Source organism: Oryza sativa, chromosome 8, assembly GCF_034140825.1.
Source record: "Oryza sativa Japonica Group chromosome 8, ASM3414082v1".
NCBI classification, from domain to species: Eukaryota; Viridiplantae; Streptophyta; class Magnoliopsida; order Poales; family Poaceae; genus Oryza; species Oryza sativa.
Genome location: NC_089042.1, coordinates 25,769,735 through 25,791,825, shown reverse-complemented (window position 1 = coordinate 25,791,825; position 22,091 = coordinate 25,769,735). Strand labels below are relative to the sequence as shown.

The 22,091-nt window shown below is 39.5% G+C and overlaps 2 protein-coding genes across 2 annotated transcripts; one reads left to right on the top strand and one right to left on the bottom strand.

Moving 5' to 3' along the window:
* Positions 1-286: 286 nt before the first annotated feature.
* Positions 287-1,962, bottom strand: LOC4346036 (protein OXIDATIVE STRESS 3 LIKE 4). The gene is made up of 2 exons (XM_015792828.3): positions 1,374-1,962; positions 287-868 (listed from the first exon to the last, which is right to left on the bottom strand). Exons 1-2 carry the CDS (start codon positions 1,724-1,726, stop codon positions 436-438), a joined length of 786 nt encoding a protein of 261 aa, XP_015648314.1. The 5' UTR covers positions 1,727-1,962; the 3' UTR covers positions 287-435.
* Positions 1,963-15,937: 13,975 nt separating this feature from the next.
* On the top strand, positions 15,938-16,821 carry LOC4346035 (predicted GPI-anchored protein 58). The gene has a single exon (XM_015793223.3). The coding sequence runs from the start codon at positions 16,027-16,029 to the stop codon at positions 16,405-16,407; it is 381 nt and encodes a 126-aa protein (XP_015648709.1). The 5' UTR covers positions 15,938-16,026; the 3' UTR covers positions 16,408-16,821.
* The last annotated feature ends 5,270 nt before the right edge of the window (positions 16,822-22,091 follow it).

The window sequence follows — 22,091 nt, the reverse complement described above, 5'->3', positions numbered from 1 at the left end:
GTTCATAGCAATGTTGTACCCTCATAGACCAACAAAACCACTAATCATCATCATCACATGTTAAAATGCACATATTCACACACCATGGATCCTATTACCATTTTGTTCATAGCAATGTTGACCAACAAAACAACTAATCATCATCACAGGTTAAAATGCACATATTCACACACCATGGATCCTATTACCATTTTTGTTCATAGCAATGTTGAGTTGTTGACCTCATGCCAGACAGACAAGATTCATCATCATCATCAAGATCAGAGTTCATCCAGAGACAAGCACACAAACAAATGGAGTTCTTTTTTTTTGTTATATATATCTTGATCATATAGCAGCAGCAGCAGCAGTAACAACAACACTGATGATTTCTCTCACACCCCTAAAATTTTCAGACAAGAGAAGAAGCAGAAACCTAGATTTTTTTTTCTTGAGCTAGTTATAGGAGCCTGCATTTTGGAGATCGGATAGTGAGAATGACCTAGGAGATCTAAACGACGACGCCGGATTCGAGCTCCTCGGCGTCAAGCTGCTCTTCTGCGCGTGCAGGCTCAGCCTCGGCGGCGGGAACGTCGGCTCGCGCCGGCGGTTGCCGCCGCCGCTGCCGCTGCACTGCTCGGCGTCGGAGTCGTCCTCCTCGTCCTCCTCCTCGACGACGGCGTGGTCGGGGGCGAGGAGAGGGGGCAGGTAGGTGGTGGCCAGCGAGCTGCAGGACGCGCGCCGCCGCGACCACGCGGCGAGGACGCGGCGGCGCTTGTTGAACGGGTTCTCCGGCTTGGCGATCTCCTTCGCCGCCGCCTTCGCCGCCGCCTCGGCCAGGCTCGTGAACGACTTGGACTTGCCGGCGTAGAAGTTGGAGAGTCCCCTCCTGCAAAAGAAAATAAAAATAAATCGGCGGTTTAATTTGGTTATTTTCTGCAAGAGATTTGATCCTTGATGCGCTCTAATAGAGAGTGATCTATATAAATCCGAGGCAAATAGTAGTATGTTACATATCAGGATTGATTTCTAGCTATAGCTCATCGATTTCATCATGATGATTCATGCCAAGATGCTAAACTTTCCAGATAGTTCGTGTCGATAGGCTCGCTCTAGAAACAAAACAAAAAAGAGACAGCAACTTTTTTCCTAACTCCACTTCTTTGATCTAAAGCTAATTCCACTAGACGAACATGAACCATCTCTCCAAAAGATTTGACTATTTTTTGAATAGTAGAAAACCATTTCTTTTTCTCAAGACACAGATGCATCAACAACTTTATGGTGGTAGTAAACCATTTCGAAACATACCAAAACGGAGACAAAAAAAAACAAATCATACGAAAATCAGATAGAAGAACTAAGCAAAGCAGTAAATCCGAAGCAAAGCTTACTTGATGGGAAGGGCGTCCTCCAGGGATTCGAGAGTCCCCAATCCATGGAACCCGAGCCCCCCTCCCTCCACCTCCACCGCCACCTCCTTCGCCTTGCTCTCCACCTCCTCCCCCTCCTCCTCCCCCTCCTTCTCCGACGACGAGTTCTCCCCGATCGACGAGCTGTCCGACGACGCCGCCCCGATCGACGACGCATCCGACACCGCCGCCTCCTCCTCCTCCTCCTCCTCCTCCTCCTCCTCCACGAAGAACCCGTTCACCTCATCCTCCTCCTCCTCCACCGCCGCCGCCTTCCCCTTCCCGAACCCGTGCCCCGCCGGCATCATCCCGCCGCGCGCCACCGCCGTGGACATGCGCCCCAAAAAAAAACACACAAATCAAGATCCTCCTCCTCCTCCTCCGGCGAGCGCACCACCAAATCAAACGGATCAGAGCCCAGCAGCAGCCGCCACAGCGAGCGAGATCGATCAATCTCAGCGAGAGAGAGAGAGAGAGGAGAGGAGAGAGGAGAGAGGAGAGAGAAGGAGAGGATAAGCTTGGAGCAGCAGGGGGCGGCGTGTTGGATGGTGGGGGAGAGAGAGAGAGAGACGAAGTGGAAGTGGATGCTACTACTACTAGTAGTAAATCTCCATGGGAGCGGTGCATGCGCCCGGTCCACGGAGGCGGTGGGCGTGGGGTGGATGAGGCGGCTGGTCGGCGGTGGCTGAAAAGTGGGGCCCACAGCGCCGTGGCGGGGCCCGTTTCTTGCGGCTGCTGGTCAGTGGTGGCTGGTGCTCTTGCTCTCCTCTCCTCCCCCGGTGGGCTCGGTCCACAGGGGCAATGCGAGATGGACGCGGCTGACCTGAATTCACTCATGGATACATGCATTGTACTCTCCGCATGGTGCCATGTGATATATCTTAATATAATAAATCTGGTTTAACCGGATTTTTTTATCTGTCCAAATTTATTTTATCACATCTACACAAAATCTCTTATATTTTGAATTCAGATTTATTATATTTTGAAACTAAGAGAATATTTGAATAGTAATTTGTCTAGTGTTGGTTTGCTATTAAAATGTGTAAATAAGATACTCCTACATAAGTTGCTAAAAAAATTAGCGCTACCAAAATTAGTATATGTTTTGACATTATATTTGCCAAAACAAGCCCTATGTATAATGTACTAGCAGTATAATACCATTGTTCAGTGGGATAAAAAAATGTACAAATATGTGTAATAATTAGTATGAATAATGTACTTAATATTATAAAATTACGAGTTATTATATACTGATATCTTTCTACTCGAACCGGAACTGATACTAAAATAGACATATAGTACAACGTTATCGGTTAGTACCACGAATAATTTGACTAATATAACTTATCGTATAATAATATACTTCATCTCAAAACCGAACCGATGCTAAAAATATACTCGTAGTATTAGGTGTGTTTGGTTTTCTCCGATCTAAAAATGTGCTATTAACTAGTGGTGATGTTTATATATAACAAAGTGCTGCGTGTTTATTTAATATAAGGATAACAATGCAAATGGAACAAAATTTTCTGGTATTATCCATTCGCTCACCTGTAGGTTTCCTGAATGATAAAGAGAGGGCGACGGCCGACCGGTTTCAGATGCTGCTTGTGCAGCGGTATTGATCGATCCAAGATTTGCCCACGGCGGTTTTATAAAAAACCATTTGTGGTTTCAGTCTCGTTTCTGATTTGCTGGTGTGATGCATGTGTTGTTGACCACAGAAACTGAAGGTTTATGATCAGCTGTTCTTCAACCATCGTGTGTGTGGGGGGCAATGCGTTTGATGAAGCAAATTCAGAGGAAATTACTGCATGATTAAATATGGTTTAGCCTTGTCTTTACTGACCGAGACGTGTTTGGTCGGCTTAATTAAGTGATTCTATGGTTTGTCAGAGCGCTTAAGTTAGCTGAGATTTTTTATTCATGGGAGTTTTAGTTAATTGTCGCTGTTGTAACTTTGTAAGTGATGTGGTTTCTGGAATCAAAAGTTAGATCTATTTTCTTAGGTGTGCACGAGTGATTTCTGAACCACAATATATGACCTGCGGCAAACTTTGTCGTACAGTTTTTCTTTGACACGCATTGTTTTTGAAAACATAGATGATTGTCAATCACACATCTTGAAAAGGTGATAAAAAATTGGACGGCATTTCTCTGGACAATAAATTATGATAAATATATTATTCTGCATTATTACTTCACACACATATATATATATATAACACTCACACGTCATGAGCATATTAATTACGGCCTATAAGAGAATCACCAAGAAATTACGTACAATCTCCTCCCAAAAGTTTGTTTTTTTAGGTTTCCTAAACTAAAAATAAGAAGTAAAAAAACAAAAGGTGGGCCCTTATGTTAAACTACCAACATAATTCTCCGTTTTCCTCTATATGCACGGAATATATCGCGCGCTCTCCTCGCGCGGTGCTCCTCCCTCGCGCGGGAGAGATATGATTGGGAGTGCTATTGATGATCTGAGCCCGTCATTATATGTCGCGGTTATACAAGTTATCATTCAAAAAAAAACAAGAATATGGACGAAAATTAGAGATGAAAATGATCAGAAAATAGTTTTAATAATTTCCGCAACCATATATTTCTTGAAAACAGAATAAAAAGGTATAACTAAAAAAATGTTGGTATCGATCGAAAACGGGCCAGTAATGAATGTGAAAAATATTGAACTACAAAAATCACATAGTTAACTTAACATAACATGATTGTATAATATGACCAAATAAATTAAAGCTTACACTATATTAAATTACAAATTGTCTCTCCTTTAAGCATATACTCAAATTAAAGATTTCATTGAGAAGTTGATGGGCTTCTAAACTATAGGTTCGATACACACAAACCACAAATATTAAATATGGTAATTACCGTATTATAAACACGGTATTTTTCATGAAAATATAGTAAAATAGTGAGACAGCCGGTGTAACAGCAAAACGTTTATGTTTTCGTTTTTGTTTTTTTTTTTACTTTTTTTATGTTTTTATTAGTTACCATTTTTAGATGGTTTGGTTGGTAAAAATCGGAAAGCGTAGGTCGATCAGGAATTCCCGTAACCGTTTTCAACCCCATCGATAATCACAGGACATCACATGAGATTTCATCCAAGATTGAACCGTTTAGCCCATTTTTGAACTATATACAGTACGTAAAAGTTTAAAAGTAATTTAAACTATATGCTTGCACGGTGCATGCATGTCTCCAGATCATTTTTTTAATATATAATTTGACTGTAGATGGGGATGGTCTGGTGGATAATCATAATGACCGAGCACTAATCCAATCCAACATCTTGACTGGAGTTAGCGTTAGCATTAGTTTAAATTATATTTTGGCTAGATCGACGTAAACTTTGTACTATTTCGTCAAAAAAAAATACGTAGGCTTTGTACTAGTTAATCACAATAAGCCGTGCATGCATGTTAGGTGCTGCCCAATGTTGGAAATCTGCAAGAGAATCCCATGTTAACTTATTTTATTCGCAATGCTTTAGCATTGCATTTGCAATTTCCCATGACTAACAGGTTAAATGTATATTCATATTAGGTACTCCCTCCATCTTAAAATATAAGCATTTTGAATTTCAACACAGTTTTCGAGATGCTATTTTGACCAACAATATCTATAAAGTTAAGATGCTTTAATTAAAAAGAGTTATATATTATGATAGTTTGTTTAATGATAAATCTAGTAACATCAAATTTATATGATTAACTTTTTTTTTGCTATTAACAGTTAAAGTTGAAAAATATTTGACTTAGCACTATTCTAGAAATGCTTATACTCCCTCCGTTTCAAAATGTTTGACACCGTTGACTTTTTAGCACATGTTTGACCATTCATTTTATTAAAAAAATTTATGAAATATGTAAAACTATATGTGTACATGAAAGTATATTTAACAATGAATCAAATGATATAAAAATAATAAATAACTACTTAAATTTTTTGAATAAGACGAATGGTCAAACACGTACTAAAAAGTCAACGGTGTCAAACATTTTGAAACGGAGAGAGTATTTTGGGATGGAGGGAGTATTATCTACTAGTGTCCTTTTTATGCCAACCACAATTTAAGGAGTACTATCGTTATGGGACTTTCAGGCACTTTTCCATTGTATTTTTTAATAATTAAAGTGTTGCTTATGGCCTCTAGAATTAGGATGCACATGAACCTCAGGACTTGAACCATTTCCTTTTTTCTAGTATGTAAGTTAATGACATTTGATTTACACTGCCTCAAATCTCCTAGCCATAGAGTTGCATGAGATGTATGTATAATTCTGGTTTGTATTCGATAATTAGTACTAAAATAGCTTAATTAAGAAAGTGTAAGCCACCTCATAATATAGGGAAGCCAATGACTTCCCTTTACTATTTTCCTACCTCAAGTCATATCAAAGTCTCATAAGTAATTAATTATTCAAGATCATTCTCCAAAGTTATCTGGTCAACTCTGAAATTTCAATCTCGAAGAAAAACAGAGAGAAATTTCCAACAAACTGACATTACAACAACTCTTATATATATACTCCACCACGTACTCTTTTCATCAGATATAGATGAGGACGGTACGCAAAGTGCAGCTCAATATTTTAAGTCAAACACTAACTAAGATAAAGTAAAGTTAAGAGAGTTAGTGTGATTCAGCTTATCGGTGACTTTCTTTCATGTAATTGGGGTTGTGTCACCGATGAGATATTCTGAGCATCTTGTGTTTTAATATAAATATTGTTGTTCTCCCAATGGTGCTGTCTAAAGAGAGAAAAAAAGGAGGGGAATTGTTTGTGGGGTTGGATTTGGGTCAAGGATCATGATTCGCTAACAACCATAATTAATGAACCGGCAGTTGATTAACTATTGGCAAATGCGTCAGATCATGTCCTACTAGTACTACTAATCACAAAAGAGAGGCCATCATCAATTGTGCTGCACTGGTCTGAATCTGAAACCCATTTACTTACTATCCTTAGAAGAACAGATTACTACATTTGTTTAGTTGCTCCGATTACTTGATCATGTGTTCTACATCTCTGAGAGAAAAAAAGAGATTACTTGCACATGGGTAGGGTTAACACTGGGCAATTTAACAGTATAATAATTAATCTGAAGATGCTACTGATCAATCTTTTTCAGGCTTGTGGTTTCGTCAAAGCTGCTGTGCCGTTGATCATGGTCCATATCCTCTCCTCTGCTTTGTCCCCCACTTATCTCCTTATCTGTCTTCCAGCAATCACCATGTTAGATCTCCTGTCCTAAATTGTCTCAAATTTGGTCTGCAATTCAATGCGTCCAACCAAAGAAAAATACAGGCCAGCTCATCTGTTCCAGTACTCTTGATCTGTGACCCTGTCACAGGATGGATGGATCATATCACACCAGCTCGATTTGGGCTTGTCTTGCTAATCAAACAACCGATTTGCTGGAGTTGGAGACAAATCCATCTCTCAAGATTCGTATATTCTGCATGTTTTAAGTTACATTCTCCTGTGAAGGATGATGACATGTCACACTGAAAATGATTTTTTTCGACAGATATGATATAATTTTGGAAATTGCATTTTGTCATTGGGGTTGTTTGGACGGCTGAGATTGCACGCACTTGAGGAGGTGGCCCCATCCTGCCGGTCCAAAATATCCCGGCCAGCGAAAGGAAAGAGTGGCGTGTAGACGGTCAAGAATATCATGCGAGCGAGCACTATGAGGAAGAAGAAAGAAAAGAAGAATCTGATCCGAAAACGCAAAGTGGTGATAAGGTTTTTGGATATTGCAATTGTCCATTTGCTGTCACATGCCACGGTCCCCCTTGGTTGTAGCTTAGTGGATATATCATGGATTGGGCGATTGGAATCTCATAATTCGTTGGGATTTCTTGCTCCTGTGAACACCTGGATATTCTTCTGAATCCTTCATCTTTTGCAGCCACACTTGGTCTCCTCTCCTGGCCATTAATTTGGTCAGTCAGCCACGAAGAAAAAGAAAGGTGGATAGCTAGATGAAATCTTTTTTCTGCAGCTGGGTTCAGAATATCTGTAATCTGTTGGCTTAACGATCATTCGATCGGTGGACAACTACTATCCACAATGGCAACAGGACAAGCACAAGGTAGAGAGCTAGGTGAGGTGATCCAGCACTTAGGCCTCCTGCAGATGTGGTGTGCAAATTGACATCCTTTTCAGCTCTGACTTTGGTTTGTTTCAGCCTCACGTTCTTTTCTCATTCTAGATTCTGGATTTTCGTTTGACTTAAGCGGTGTGTTTTGTATAAATAATTTTCTATAAAACCTTATTGGAGTACTTTTCAGAAGCATTTTTTCAATCTGTTCATTTATAACCTCAAATAGCACTTTTTTACTTAGTTCGTCTATAGTAGTTATATTCATTTGTTTATACCCTTGAATAACAATTTTTTTCTTCCATTTTCAATTCTTTTTCACGAACGCGCAAAAAAATTGCACGTCGGTATATTAAAAGAATAGAGTTTTTGTTACACAACGTAATCAGCCAGACCGGCTTATGCCAAGGGAAGGAAGAAAATAAAGACAAAAACCAAGGAAGAAAAAGAAAACTCGTACGACGGGTAACGCTACTCCAATCAGCGGGAGAGGGCAGAGCCACGCTACACTCCCAACAAATCCCCAAAGGAAGCAACGCCTGCTAAAAACCACAACCAGCCCTCCGAAAGGATGGACTCTAGAACCATTGAGACCGAAAAAAGCGCAAAGTCAAAAACCCTGGAGTTTCGTTCCTTCCACAGTTGCCAAGAGACCAGAAGGACCAGGGAATTAAAGCTGGCACGGAGGTGATCAAGTAAACATGCCCTAGAAGATGGCCACTCGTCTTGGAGCCAGCTGCCACGGAGGGGAGAGATGGCAGCCCAGCCAGGAGGTGACAGCACTCGTAACCAGACCTGACGAGCAAACACGCAGTCGAGGAGGATGTGGTTCGCCGTCTCAAGCTACTAAGCGCAAAAGGGGCAGACCGAGTGGCTATCAATACCACGCTTCTGGAGGAGATCAGCCGTCCAATAGTGCTACTGAAATGCAAACCAGAGGAAGAATTTACATTTAGCATGACCCTTCGTGTACCAGAGAAGATCAGCACAGGCAAAGGAATGATGTTCTATAGAAGAACATCTGGTACGATCATTTCTAAAGTTCATTTGGTTGTGTGCCTGTCGGTAGAGGCCGGAGATGTAAACTATTTCCATTATGTATTTTTTTTTCATTATCTAAAAAACCCTCGAATAGCTATAAAAAACAGATTGTATGTACTTCTCTATGAATTTATGTACTAGTATATTTATTTTCTAGAGCACAAAAGTCAACCTAAAAAATCTTGTGAAGAGAATTGAAGAGAAGAAAGAAGAAGAATGATCATCAGACAGGTCACTCCTGAGTCCTGACACTCCATATGTCTGAATTCTGAAACCATGTGCCAATCTCAAATCGAGCCAACATTATGGCTGCCGTTTGTTGCTGACGGCCTACACACAAAGCAGCCATGCCCAGTTGCCCAAGCGTTTAACTGGGCCTAATGCGATATTAATTGCCAGCCCTGTTTATATGGGCCTCAGTACCAGCCCATCCACATGTATCGGATCACGGCCCATTAAGCAGATTATGAGTTATGACTGTCTGATATTCTAGCTTAGCTCCAGGATGCAACAGCAAAACTGTTTGATTTATTCAGAGCTGAATGTCTGTCAAAATTCAGATCCAAGAAAAAGGACCAACCGTTTCTTTTCATGAAATTTAAGTTTTCTAAGTAAGTTTTCTCTGTTTACCATTATGCAAGTCATGATTTAACATCAATCTGAGTTAATGATGCATGGCCATCTCTGCTTCCCCTTTTATGCCACTGATCGAATTAGTTGGATGCTGTAGCATGGCTAGAACCAGGCAGACATATGTTTAATTTGAATATATCTAATAACCAACTCTACTGTACTGCACTGTACCAAGTTACTAACCCATCTAATCTAATAATATGATCGATCGATCGATCGAGCAGCTGTGGCCCACGCTGCACTACCATTCAAACAGCCAATCAAATAGGAGTACAAGCTAGCGAATTTATAGCTATAGATTTCTATAACTAATTAAAGTAGCGTGATGACAACGAGAGAGTATAAAAAAATTGAAAAAATATATGACAAGATAAGGCAAGAAGAAGACATAATCTTCTCTAACCGAACAACGGTTGGAGCCATGCCCTTGGCAAATAATTCATGGACTGGGGTTGGAGCCACCGAAATCAAAAGATTTCAATTCTCCAGCACATGCATGACAATCTTTTCAATTACTCCTCCATCCCTGCAGCTATAGCCAGCTAGCCAGCAAAAGAGGCTACAATTCAAACTTGGATGTTTTTAGTAATTGTTTTGGAAATTATGTTGTTTCTTCTGAAATTTGAAAGGCCAGAGAAATTAATCTACTCCCTCTGTCATAAATATACGCATTTTCGTCTTATAAAAAACAAGAGATTTAGAGGGAAAGATGTCCCTCCAAACATTTTTTTAAAAGAAATTGTGAGCGTATTGGGATTACACATGGAACTTCGGGACTAAAACCACACACTCCATTGCACTACCAAAGTGCATCTCAGCATTTGTCTTATAGAATTCGTTCCTAGACTATTCCACCAATCAAGAGCTAGCCCTCAGAGCAACTACTCTCTTTTGCTAGTTAATCAGGAGCAAGGCAAGCTAATTTTCCAAAAATGTTTATATTTGTGGATGGAGCTAATATATTTTGGGTGGTGGGGGGTTGGGTGTTGGTCAAAATTTTTGTCCCAGATGCTTAGAAAGTTATCATGCTAATTGACAAAAAAAAATCGTTTCATCGTGGATGGTCTATATTACAATTGTGTTGTGAAAATAAAAAAATGGTCGATATAGTTATGTAGGCCTCATTTGATAAATGGGGTTATGGGAGATGTGAATATGCGATTGGGAAATGAAAATGAGTGGATGGTTAAAATTAAATGAGGTGAAAATAATGAATGGCTAGGATTAATATATATAGTAGCGGGGTTGGGAAAGTAAGGAAAGTCAAGCCCGATGATTATGTAGGAAGGGACAGATTTCAAATTCCTTTGGTGGTTTCGATCTCTTTTCGCAAACCTATTTGCTAAAAAAAAAGAGAATACAATAGTATATTAAAATATCAATATATGGGTATTTTTCAGCAGCTACTGTAGCTGCAGCAGTTCAAAACTGCTGAGGCTTGCAACATTTTTGAACAATGACAGCCACAGCGGCTACGGTAGCGATCGATGGCCGCCAAAGGCCAAACAGAGCCATAGTCATGGGTGGATCCAATTTCCGAGGCACATCAACATCACTATATATTTTCAGTTTTAACAACAACTATGGGTGTGTTTAGTTCCTGAAAAAAGTTGAAAGTTTGAATAAAGTTAAGAGTTTGGAAAAAAAGTTGGAAGTTTATGTGTGTAGGAAAGTTTTTGATGTGATATGATGTGATGGAAAGTTGGGAATAGGAGGAAAACTAAACATGGCCTATGTTAATTTGTTTATGCGTGTGTTTGCTCATGCTCTAAAAAATTTCTGGATCCGCCATTGAATTAGTATCTATTCTAGAGATAATTTCATTTATGAAAACACAAACGTGGATTAATTACAATATCAAATCCAATTATACTACTTTTGAATGTAGATCGATCCACACGACACAAGATGTGTCACGTACGGTGGGAGAATTCTTACTGTAATTTATGATCGAGCATGCATGCACGATGGCAGTGCAGTGTCGCAGTAGTTTGCTGCATGCGCAGGCAGATGCAGCTAAAGCTACTGCTGCAGTTTATGCAGTGCAACCAATGAACAGGAAATAGCTGCATTCTTCTTTGCGTTTGTACTGCAGGTGGTCCATATATCATATCGAAAGCCACCATGCACGTAACGGTTTTGTTGTGCACCTCGTAAAAATCGATTCACTATGTATAACATATATGTGCTGTGTCCATCTTCACAGGCAGTGCAATTCTCGCACTGTCGCACTGATATGTCTATACCTACAAATCTGTAATGCACACATTAAATAATTAATTAATGGATACACTGAGAGACAAAAGAAAAAAAAAGGAGAGGCAAATTTGGTTTTGTTTGGAGAACTTGAGATTTTAATAACCAATAGGTAAGTATCTAGCGTCGAGAATATGAAAAGTTAGATTTGCATCTTCAGCAGGGTTCTACTTTCTAACTCATTTTCTAAATTTTACAATTATAAATTACCAAAATACATATAAGTACTTGACAATTGTGAGAGCCGAAGATTAAAGAAAAAATTGCAGATGGTAGAATCTCCTCCAAACACCTTTATGTTCATCATTCTCTGCACATAGAAATCTAATATTTTCTTTACCCATTAGTATTGTAACAATATACACATTTTTGCTAATTCGATGTCGGTAAATATGCTATATCAAACTCGGGTAATTTAGAAATACCAAGCGTAAAAAATCTGAATGTATACCAACAGCAAGACAGTAAAAAAAAAACCCAACTAAATGCATGGTACTAACATAGTACATTTGCATTAGTTCAGTGAGAACAAAATGGTAGCTAGTTTAGCTCATCGCGTATAAATGTTAGGCGCATGGGCATACAGTATCGCTGCTGTTGCTGATTATACCGTGTAGGTATGAAATACGTACGAACCAACTGGTAGCTAGCCTCATGCAAATATGTCAGAAATTCTGCTGCAAAATTCACGTGATCTCTGCCGTTAATTCTCGGCCGTACATTTCCCCAGATCCTTTGTAGTGATCGATCCATCGAAAAGAGAAGTTTCACCTTACCAACAAACTGATATATTATTTTATTTTATTTTTTTGAAATGAAATGTGAAGTGACACATGAACCCATATAATTAGGTTGGGTTCTTTATATATATACCAATATAAAAATAACTCTTTTTTTGGTCCACTTAATCTATCTGGCGATTTTATTTAATTAATTATAAAGTGTGTTGTACGTGCCATGAGCATTGGATCCTTGCAATGGAAAGACAAATGAGACGCATAGGGCAGCCCATGATTGTCACGTATGCACATGGCCCCACATGATATCCATACCCACATGAGAATGCGACTGCATGTGGGCCCACCTCACCTCACCTTTGTAATATATATATTCTCATTCTCATTAGTTCATAAAACTATAAATATAATAAATTAATAATTATCATTAACTTTTTGTATTAGTCCCCATCTTGGATACTAAAATAATAATTGGTTATGCACCGTTCGACAGAAAGATTATGCATGTTCACAAAGTGGAGATCCGTATTAAGTCATCATGCTGCATGTGAGCCAGCTTTACAAAAACAAAACAAAGAACCATATATATGTACAATCAAATTAAAAGGGCAGGTTATAATATGAAAATTTTTGTTAAATCTGAATTTTTTCATATCTCTGTTCCATCGTATTATAATCTCTTTCGTAATCAAAATTTTTTAAGTTTAATCAAATTTACAAAAAATATAGCAATATTTCTAATATAAAACAAACATATTATCAAGTATATTCGATGTTACATTTATTTAAACTAATTTGGTATTATAGATGTTGCTAAATTTTTATGAACTTAATCAAACATAAAAAAAATTTAATAAGTAAAGAAATCAAAATGACTTATATAATATAAATTAGGACATATGAAATAAAAATGCAGCTAATATATTAGCGGGCAAGAAAAAAAACCTTGCAGTATATCGCTGGATTCAGGCTTGGAGGATCAATGCCAATATGCCCCCACAACATATAGTAATGCACACAACATGCACGGTACGACACTTGAATTGCTAAACTATTGGAAGGTTTTAATTGAGAGCAAGCAAGCACAAGCTGGATATACAAGCCAATGAATTCCGGTCAGAAAAAAGCATGGCCCATTTTTTTTCCCCTTATCATAAATGGTGACTTGATGAATAATCAATGCCAAAGGGTGTCAAAGCAAAAAAAAACTGGTTAATTAATTGGGCTATTAATTAGAATTTGGAAAGGCTAGAATTAATTTTTTAAAAATTGAAGGCTTGGAAGAAGCCAAGCTACTGATCCCATGTGGCATCACTCACTAGCCTTTGTTGTGTCCAACCAACCCTGCATTGGTGTGGGCCGGATGGAAGGAATTGAGAGATCTGGTCCTCACTTCCCTTCTCATCCAAGCCAGTGGCATCCCAATGTAATTTTTTCACAATTGGAGGGTAAAGTTTTCTCCTCCAGACACATATCCTCGTCGTTTTCTTGACAGAGATAAAGTTAACAAAAGAAAGGCATTGCCGCATGCATTTCACTGCAAGCAACATCAGTTAGCTAAAGAAGAAAAAAAATTCTGTTTATAGTTAGTTTGTTTAAGTTAATTACTCCAAGTTGTAGGAGTGTTATTAGTGCAGCTAGAATGCAAAAAACAAAACAAAAGAAAAGGAGCTGTGAATTTTCCTTTCTGAATTGATATATAGTGTGTCATCAAATGCATCTTCTTCGTCTTCTTAAAAAAAAAGAATAAAAAGAAGAAGAAAAGAAAGTAGACTACCATGCACTACTAGTGGATTTGTTGGCTCTACATCACCGGCCTGTCTTTATTCAGAGAGAGGCTTGCTTCTACGCAAATCCTACTCCAAATTAGTCCAATCTACTACAATAATACTAGTCTGCAAGATTTGAAGAAAAACAAAACGAAGAGATAATACTAGTATTCCCTCCACTACGTCTCAATTAGCATGCAATTGCTAAGTCCACAAACTAATTACAATTAAGACCACCCATTTTTCAACTTTTAAAGAAAGAGATAAAATCTTTACCATATATGCAGGGACCCCACACACAGAGAAGTATGACCTCATGCTAAGATTTGGTTTGATCAGAGCAAAGCAGAAGCCCAAATCGTCGGTGTGTTCTTTAACAGATACCAGTACTAGGCTGCAAGCTTCTTGCAAGTGCCAACCTTGCATAATCCTTTGCAAAAAAATTTTCCACCTCTCTTTGCTGTATTTTGCTTTATGCCCAACCCTACTAGGTCTGCTAGAAGCACACACATACACACAGTGTATTGCATGCAAGTACTGCAGCCAACCACCATATATTCCAAGCTGTTAAGGTGTTTGTTGATGGGTTGATGCAACCACACAAACCATGCAAATATGCTGCTTCCAAGCAACCCCTTTTGCAGTTTCCATCTCAATCTCTTTTTGTACAGTACTACCTTACCTTGTGTTGCATGCAAGGTGTGTGCCTTTTTGGTTTACCATACCACTCTGTTATAATTATTATTCTCCCTCACACCATCATTGCCTGCCCTACTTGCTTGCTTGCCTCTATGTGTTTTCTCTTGTCTCTCACAAGATATTATCATTGGGTTTCACCATAAGGCTAGGGGCAAAAGGATGTGTTTGCATCAATGTAGCAATGTTCATGCATGCTCCACACCACAGGCATGAGGGGGTTGAGAATGTAGCCAAATGTTCATGCTTTCCTATGTGAGAGAACAAAATCTCATGATATGCATGCTTCAATGTTGGTTTCATGCTAACCATATGAAAAAAAAAAGTTCTCTTTATGCTCCTACCAACTAATAACTTATTTTGGCTGGCATATTTATCATAATTAAAACCTCTCTATGTGGTAATGCTTTATTCTTATAAATAGTGTTAAATCCATTTAATTATGTTATTGCATCTTAGGAGTCCACGACATCCAAATAACAGACTCAATTTAGATGAGCCTAATTGGAAAGGTTCAATGTTCTCTCTGAGTGGTAGGCTTTAGATTACATCGCCATAAGTAATTTGAAAGGGAAAAAAAATGTGTTTACCACAAAGACACAAACATAGTGAGTATGCAAAACTTGCACATGAATATAGGAATGTAGAACATAAATGGTGATATTTAATTACAAGGCAAATATCACTTATTTAAGTTTTAAAAAGTTCCATATTTTTCTACATAGGAGGAATTTCCGACATAACAAATTGCAGCTTTAACATTTGCGTATCGTAGTACTACCATACCAGTGCACCATTGCGTTGCATCATCCAGTTATCTTGCTAACGAAAAGGAAATGTCATAGTCTAAAAGTAAACATTTTCAGATGAAATATTGGAGAGTAAAACAAGAGCACAATTCAATCTTTTAAAAAAGTAACTTTAAAATATTCCAACAGTATAATGGACAATTTAAAACCTATTTACATCTCCAAATAACCCAATAATAAAACCACACACAAAAGACCTTACAAATCCCCTCCTGCATCACATCTCACCACTCCAAATTCTCCAATCAGATAGTGGAAAAAATAAAACACCAATTTCCACTCCATTTATTTGTTCCTTTTTTTCTAACAGGCACCAGCAAAAAGGCGCGCATGCAGTAATTAATCAATTAACTAATTAACTCACCCCATGTAAAAACCGTTTTAACTTTTTTTTTCTCTTTTCCTTCTCTCTCTTGGGCGACTATTTAACAGCCATGGCGCTACCGCCTCTCGCCCTCGCTTGTCTTCTCCTTCCTCTCGCCTCGCCTCCCTTGCACTCAACCACGCCTTGATCTCCCACACGCGAGCCAAGAATTCGCGCGCCCAGATGAGCTCCCCGGCCGCCGCGCCGCCCGGCGACCTCGTCCTCCCGCCGCTGCCGCCGATCAAGACGACGGCGCCGCCGCCGCCGCCTGCGCGGACGTCGTCGTCAACGGCCTCGCCGGCGCCGTCCGACGAAGCGAGGGCGCCTCTGAAGAAGGAGGAGGAGGAGGAGCCGACGACGCCGACGTCGGAGGAGAGCAGGCTGCGTGCGCCGACCGTGTGCCCGCCGGCGCCGAGGAAGCCGGCGCGGACGGCGAAGAGGAAGTCGCCGCCGCCTCCGTCGTCGTCGCCGTCGCCGTCGACGCTGGTGTTCTTCCCCGTGCAGCGCGACCTCGCCGCCGTGTTCCGGTCGCTGCCGCCCAAGAAGCGGATCCGCGCCGGCTGATGATGATCTCTACCCACCCACACATCGCCGCCGCCGCCGGAGCAGCACAATTGGGCGTAAATTATGGGGCTCCATGGTTCGATCCATCCACTTCCTCGGTGAATTCTTGGAGTTCTTGTGATCTTCTCTTCCTTCTCTGCCACTTTTTTTTCTTCCTCTCTCTCTCTCCTCTGGTTCTTGCATGGTTCCCACGGCCATGGTATAATTAATTTCTGGTGCAAATAATGTGTTGTTTTTTTTAGTTCTTTTTTCTTCTTTTTTTAGAAGGCTTGTGTGAAGAAGAAACTGTAGAATTATTTATAGGTGAAATGGGGAAAAAAAGGAGAAAGGAGTTGTAAGAGAAATTCCCGGAGATCTTGTTAATTATTTATTAAGTATAGTTAAATTCACAGCTCTAAGATTTACATGCTCAAATTCCTCTTCTGATGTTTCTCTCTGTTCATTGAGCCTTGGTTCTTGTGCCAAATTTGCCTCAAATTTATTTGAACCACACAGGGAAAGAACTATAGGTAACATTGTGACAAATGGCATAACACTTGGGGTGGACCCAAGAACAAACAAAGATCTGCCAAATTTTAACTGAATTCTGACATTGTGTTTAGGCTGCTGATCCAGAATTAGTGGAGCTAATTGAGTGATTCAGGTTAGTAAGTACTACCACTTACACATGTATGTGAAAAATGTGTCCATTGTTTGAGGTGAAGAAAAATCCAGAGGGTGTGTGTGGTCTGTGGATGTATGTACTTGTGGTTCTTTTGTCCCTGCAGCAGCAATACTGGTGTGTGAGGATGATAAGCCAACAACACTGCAGAGAGAATCTTCTATTCATGAGAACAACAAGACATGATCTTTCTTTCCCCCCATCATCTCTGTAAATTTCTAGTAGTCCTGTGTTGTCTTTTTTAACACACCCCCAAACAGTACAGTAATTTAACCTTCTGCTGCTGCTGCTGATGATGATGATAATGTTCAGCTAACCACACAATTGACAGGTGATAGATAGATGAGCCAAGTTTGGCTGTCATTGTGACACTATCATGTCACGGGCAAATGGAATTATGGAAGGAGAAGAAGGAGGAGGTGAGAAACTGTGTTATTGATGATGATCCGGTCCGTCCGGGAGGGAGAAAGAAACGGAAGGTGAAGCTTTGGATGGGTTGGGGTCACATGGGCAGTTACAGTTTAGCAGTTACAGACAGCCCCTGCCTCCTCTGGAATAGGTCTCACCACCTCCTTGTTTCAGGAAACAAAAGCCATCATGGGTCTCAGTGAGTGAGAGAGAGCAAAGGAGAAGGCATCTTCTTCTCCTTTGGACATGCAATGCCTCTGCATTTTTCACTGCATTTTGCATTGCATTTTGGCCTTTTTTTTTTTTGGGGGGGGGGGGGGTCTCAACTTGTGCATTCCTCTGCATTTTTGCATTGCATTGAAGAAGAGGAGGAGTGGTTTGTGTGTGGTGGTTGCGTGTTGTGGTAATGAAATGTGGAGAAGAGATTCCTGTGGCGACATGGGCATGTGCAGGGGATATCAAAGTGGTAGGCGAGTACACGGCAAGAGAAGAAAGAAAAGCAAAGCAAACCAAGGCTTCTCTGTAATGCTAATGGCTATACATGCTCTTCTCCTCCAATCATGAGCTGCAACTGACATCCTGCAATTTACTAATTACTAGTACTATTATACTGCCATTGGTGATTAATTAACCTTTTTTTTAATTTCGTGGTAAACTTGGTTGAATCTTGCGGCTGTCACTGATCAGGGATTCATTCATGGTTAAGATTCGGTTTAACTACATGTACAATTTGTGTGATTATAAGATGGCAACTTGGCACCAAAGAGTTGGTGAGCAGAACATGAGAAAAAACCTGTAAAAGAAAGCGATAGAACCAAGAAATTAAAACGGCAGGTCGCCGTATAACAAAACAGAGCTGCTTTGCTGCTAATAATGAATTAGCAACTGTGTGTCTGCAGGTGGATTTGGTTGTGCCACCACTAACCCTAATTAAAACCGGCGATGAATGTCAGAGACGGTGAACAAGTCAATGGGGGCAAGTAGATTATCATCTCTGAATCTCATCTCACCTTCTTATCTGCCACTACAACTACAACATCATCAGTATATACAATGTACAAACCTAGGATTCCTGGGAATGAGATAATGCGCTGCGTTGACATTTTCTGAACCTTTGCACGAATGAACCGTTGCAACAGCAGTAAAAGAAAAAAAAATATTGTCCTAACCATCTTAGCTCTGCACCCAGCGTGCGGGGTAATTAAGAGCAGCAGTAGTATGTACTACCTGGTGAAGCAGTAAATATACTCCTAATTAAGGGGGGAGATTTCTACTACCCCTGCAAGCCTAGCTTGATGTACTACAACATTCTCTCTGACAGACGCAGCCACACACCATTATCCTCCACTTGTTTACCGTAAGCTGATCAAATCTGTTCAGAGATCAGATCATTTAAACTGTCTGCTAGCTGCGCTGATTAATCAGGCTGTGTTCAGTGGTCATTGGCATGTACTAGTAGTAGTAATAGATCTAAACAATTTCGATCAACCAAAGTACAACACATCTTCTGATTACCAATGTGTTTTCACCATCTCTGGTTGCATCATTGCAGACATGTACATTGCAGATAAAGATAAGATGATTAACTAACCAATTCTTTCTGTGTGTTTTTTTTAAAGGGTGATGTAAGCAGGATTTGGATCTGAGACTGAGACTAGTGCCATCTTTCACTTTAAGCTTACTACTACTATACTACTGCTGCCTTTTGCATCCAATGCAAGCATTAACCACCTCCTCCCATATGATTCTCCCTCAATAAGTTAATTAAAAAATTGTTGTTGGGTTAAGACAGCTTGTGTAGATCCAAAATGTGGCCACTTTAACCCAACTACTACCATCCATCCATCCTTGTAGTACCCTCTACCTTCCAACCAGCTTCCCTTCCATGGTAGATAGCCACTATTTGGCCAAGGTATCTTTGCATGTTTATGCATCACTACTTGTACGTATCCACAAAGCAAAAAACCCTGTGATATGCTACAAGATCCTTGTACATGCAGCACGGCTCATTTTGATGCATGGAATCCCATGGCATTTCCCTTTTAATTGGATGGAAGTATGTTTGAGGGAGAGAGTTTTACAGAGGATTGCATTGCACGGATCTTAAAGCAAATATCTGATCTTCGTTTTTTTAAAAAATGTAAGAAATGTTGTTAGTATTCGAACATGTCGTTGAAATTCAGACGGGAATCGTGGGTCCAAAGATGTCTTCCATTTATTTTTGTTTGTATATCTTTTTTTTGCAAAATAAATAAATAAGTGTAATACTATATGAAATTTCATTTAAATTTTTATTTGATCTGCATATTAATCTGTTTTATATTTGTTGATCCATTCTTGCCAAGTGGCAACAGAGATGCAAATGGGGGTTGTAGTGAAGTGACATGAGTAGAGGAGATCCACTATCACAGCAGGAGTGAGTTGCCTGCATATGGATGGATGATCGAAGTATGGCAGATCTAGAAGGGAGCATACAACAAACATCAGCTGATCTGTGTGTGAGACTGACAGAGTTGGCTCCTGCAGTTAGTCATTGATCACTGGGACCCACATGCACATAAAAAAAACTTGAAGCACACACAAGCTGCATCGCTGTGTGTTGCAGGGCTTGCAGCACTGTAGTACTTTTGAGCCTCTCCCAGGACAGATTGGGTGGAAAGTGAAGTGAAGCGAAGCAATCAGATCTCAGTAGAACCAAAAGCAAAATGCACACCATTTATACTAGTAGTACAAAGCTCAAACAAAACACATTATAATAAGATAAAAAAAAGTAATTAAAAGTACAATTAGTTCCATATTTTTTTCTCTTAAAACATACTCCAAATATTTTACCAGTTGTGCCAATGCAGCTAGCTACCTGTGATGTGTACTTTCAGCAAGGTATAATAGCAGGGTACTACTAGCTAACACTATCACCTTTTTCCTCCTTCCATCTTAAAACTGAAGCAACACTCATGAGGGTTGATCCCCGGCCTGAGTGAGTGGCACAATTCCATATCTTGATACTCAAGCAATGCCATGTTCCCCTGGCCTCCTCTCTTTGAGACTTTTTTTTAGCCTTTTGACCACTCACATAATAATGCCTTTTGGGCAGTATACAGTACAGCTGCAAGCACACACAAGAAAGAGACCAAAGGATAGATGCATAGGATGCCATGGCAACCAACAAGGTGGTGTCACTCACTCACATTCTCACTCCTATCTAGGATGATCCTCTCCTCTGCTGCTGATGACTGCATGTTAGGAGAGTACTAGTAAAACTAAACCAAAAGCCTGCAGCTGGAAAGGCTGTCAACTGATGCTTCTCTTCTCTTCTTCCTCCCCCACCATCCTATGTTGCCTTCTTTCTTTCTTTTTCCTCCTCCAAAGTTGGATAGGATAGATCCATCTCTCTCTCTCTCTACATCATGATGTGGAGCAAAATAGATAAATCGAACATGCATCTCTATGTGCTGGGAAAGATACCTCTACAATGCACAAGGGGCCGCCTTGGAATTCGGGCAAAGTATATGCATTATGTGCCTTTTGTTGGTTTAGAGGTTGTTTTAGCTGCTGTGTATGGTTGGTAATACAGTTTAACACAACATGTTGCATCTCCATAAGTTGTATGGATTGTTAAATAATCCTCCCTCTGTATTTAAAGGTACTATTGAATTTATTTGATCAAACTTTTAAAACTCTGACCATCGATAGTCCTTAAAATATCTCAAAGTATTTAGTTTGAAAATAAAAAGGATCATATTTAGATTTTCTTTACAAACAGTTTTACAATATTACAATTTTGTTAGATATTATTGTTATAGAAAACAATGGTTAAAGTTGCACATAAAACCAAATTAATAAAATTAACAGTGCCATATATTTAAATAGGGACTAACTTTCCCTGAAAAAATTCCCTTAAGAAAAGGGGCTAACTATATTTATGGTGCCAAACTTTTTAACAATAATCATTTTTTATATTATAAAATATATATAGTTACACTCTAATTACAGTATAAATTTAAATACTTATACATTGTAAATGTTAATATTTACATTGTAATTTTTCTAATACTCACTGTATATACTATATGACATTTAGGGCTAGGAATGATTATTTACTAATGTAAAAGAGAAAAAAAAACAAAGAGATAAAAGGGGAGGGAACCATGCGCACCGAGATAAGCGTATCGGACGGCCACACCTTCGACTAAAATCGGACGCAAAAACATGACGACAGATTTTTAGTAATGTGATTTAAATATATACCGAGATAGTAATAAATAGGTAAAAGTACTTACAAGCTGCTATTGTAAATTACGGCTGTAAGATGGACACTGCCGAATTGTGAAATTGTGAATGTACATGTAGCACACAACTATTCAAAACTCAGCAAAAAATTTCTAGAGATCATCGTATTTTGTTTGCCTTTTTTTTTTGAAAAATCTAGAATTAATATACTGTCCTTCGTTTTGTTTTGCATTCCGAAAATGCTAATCCTATGACATGGGCGTACAATATATGTATGCATCTACGACGGGGGATATATACGTACATATGAGCCGTACATTTGGCCGTTGTATACAAGAACGTACGACGTACGGTGTGGCCTAGGATCCTATACTAGTTTATTTTT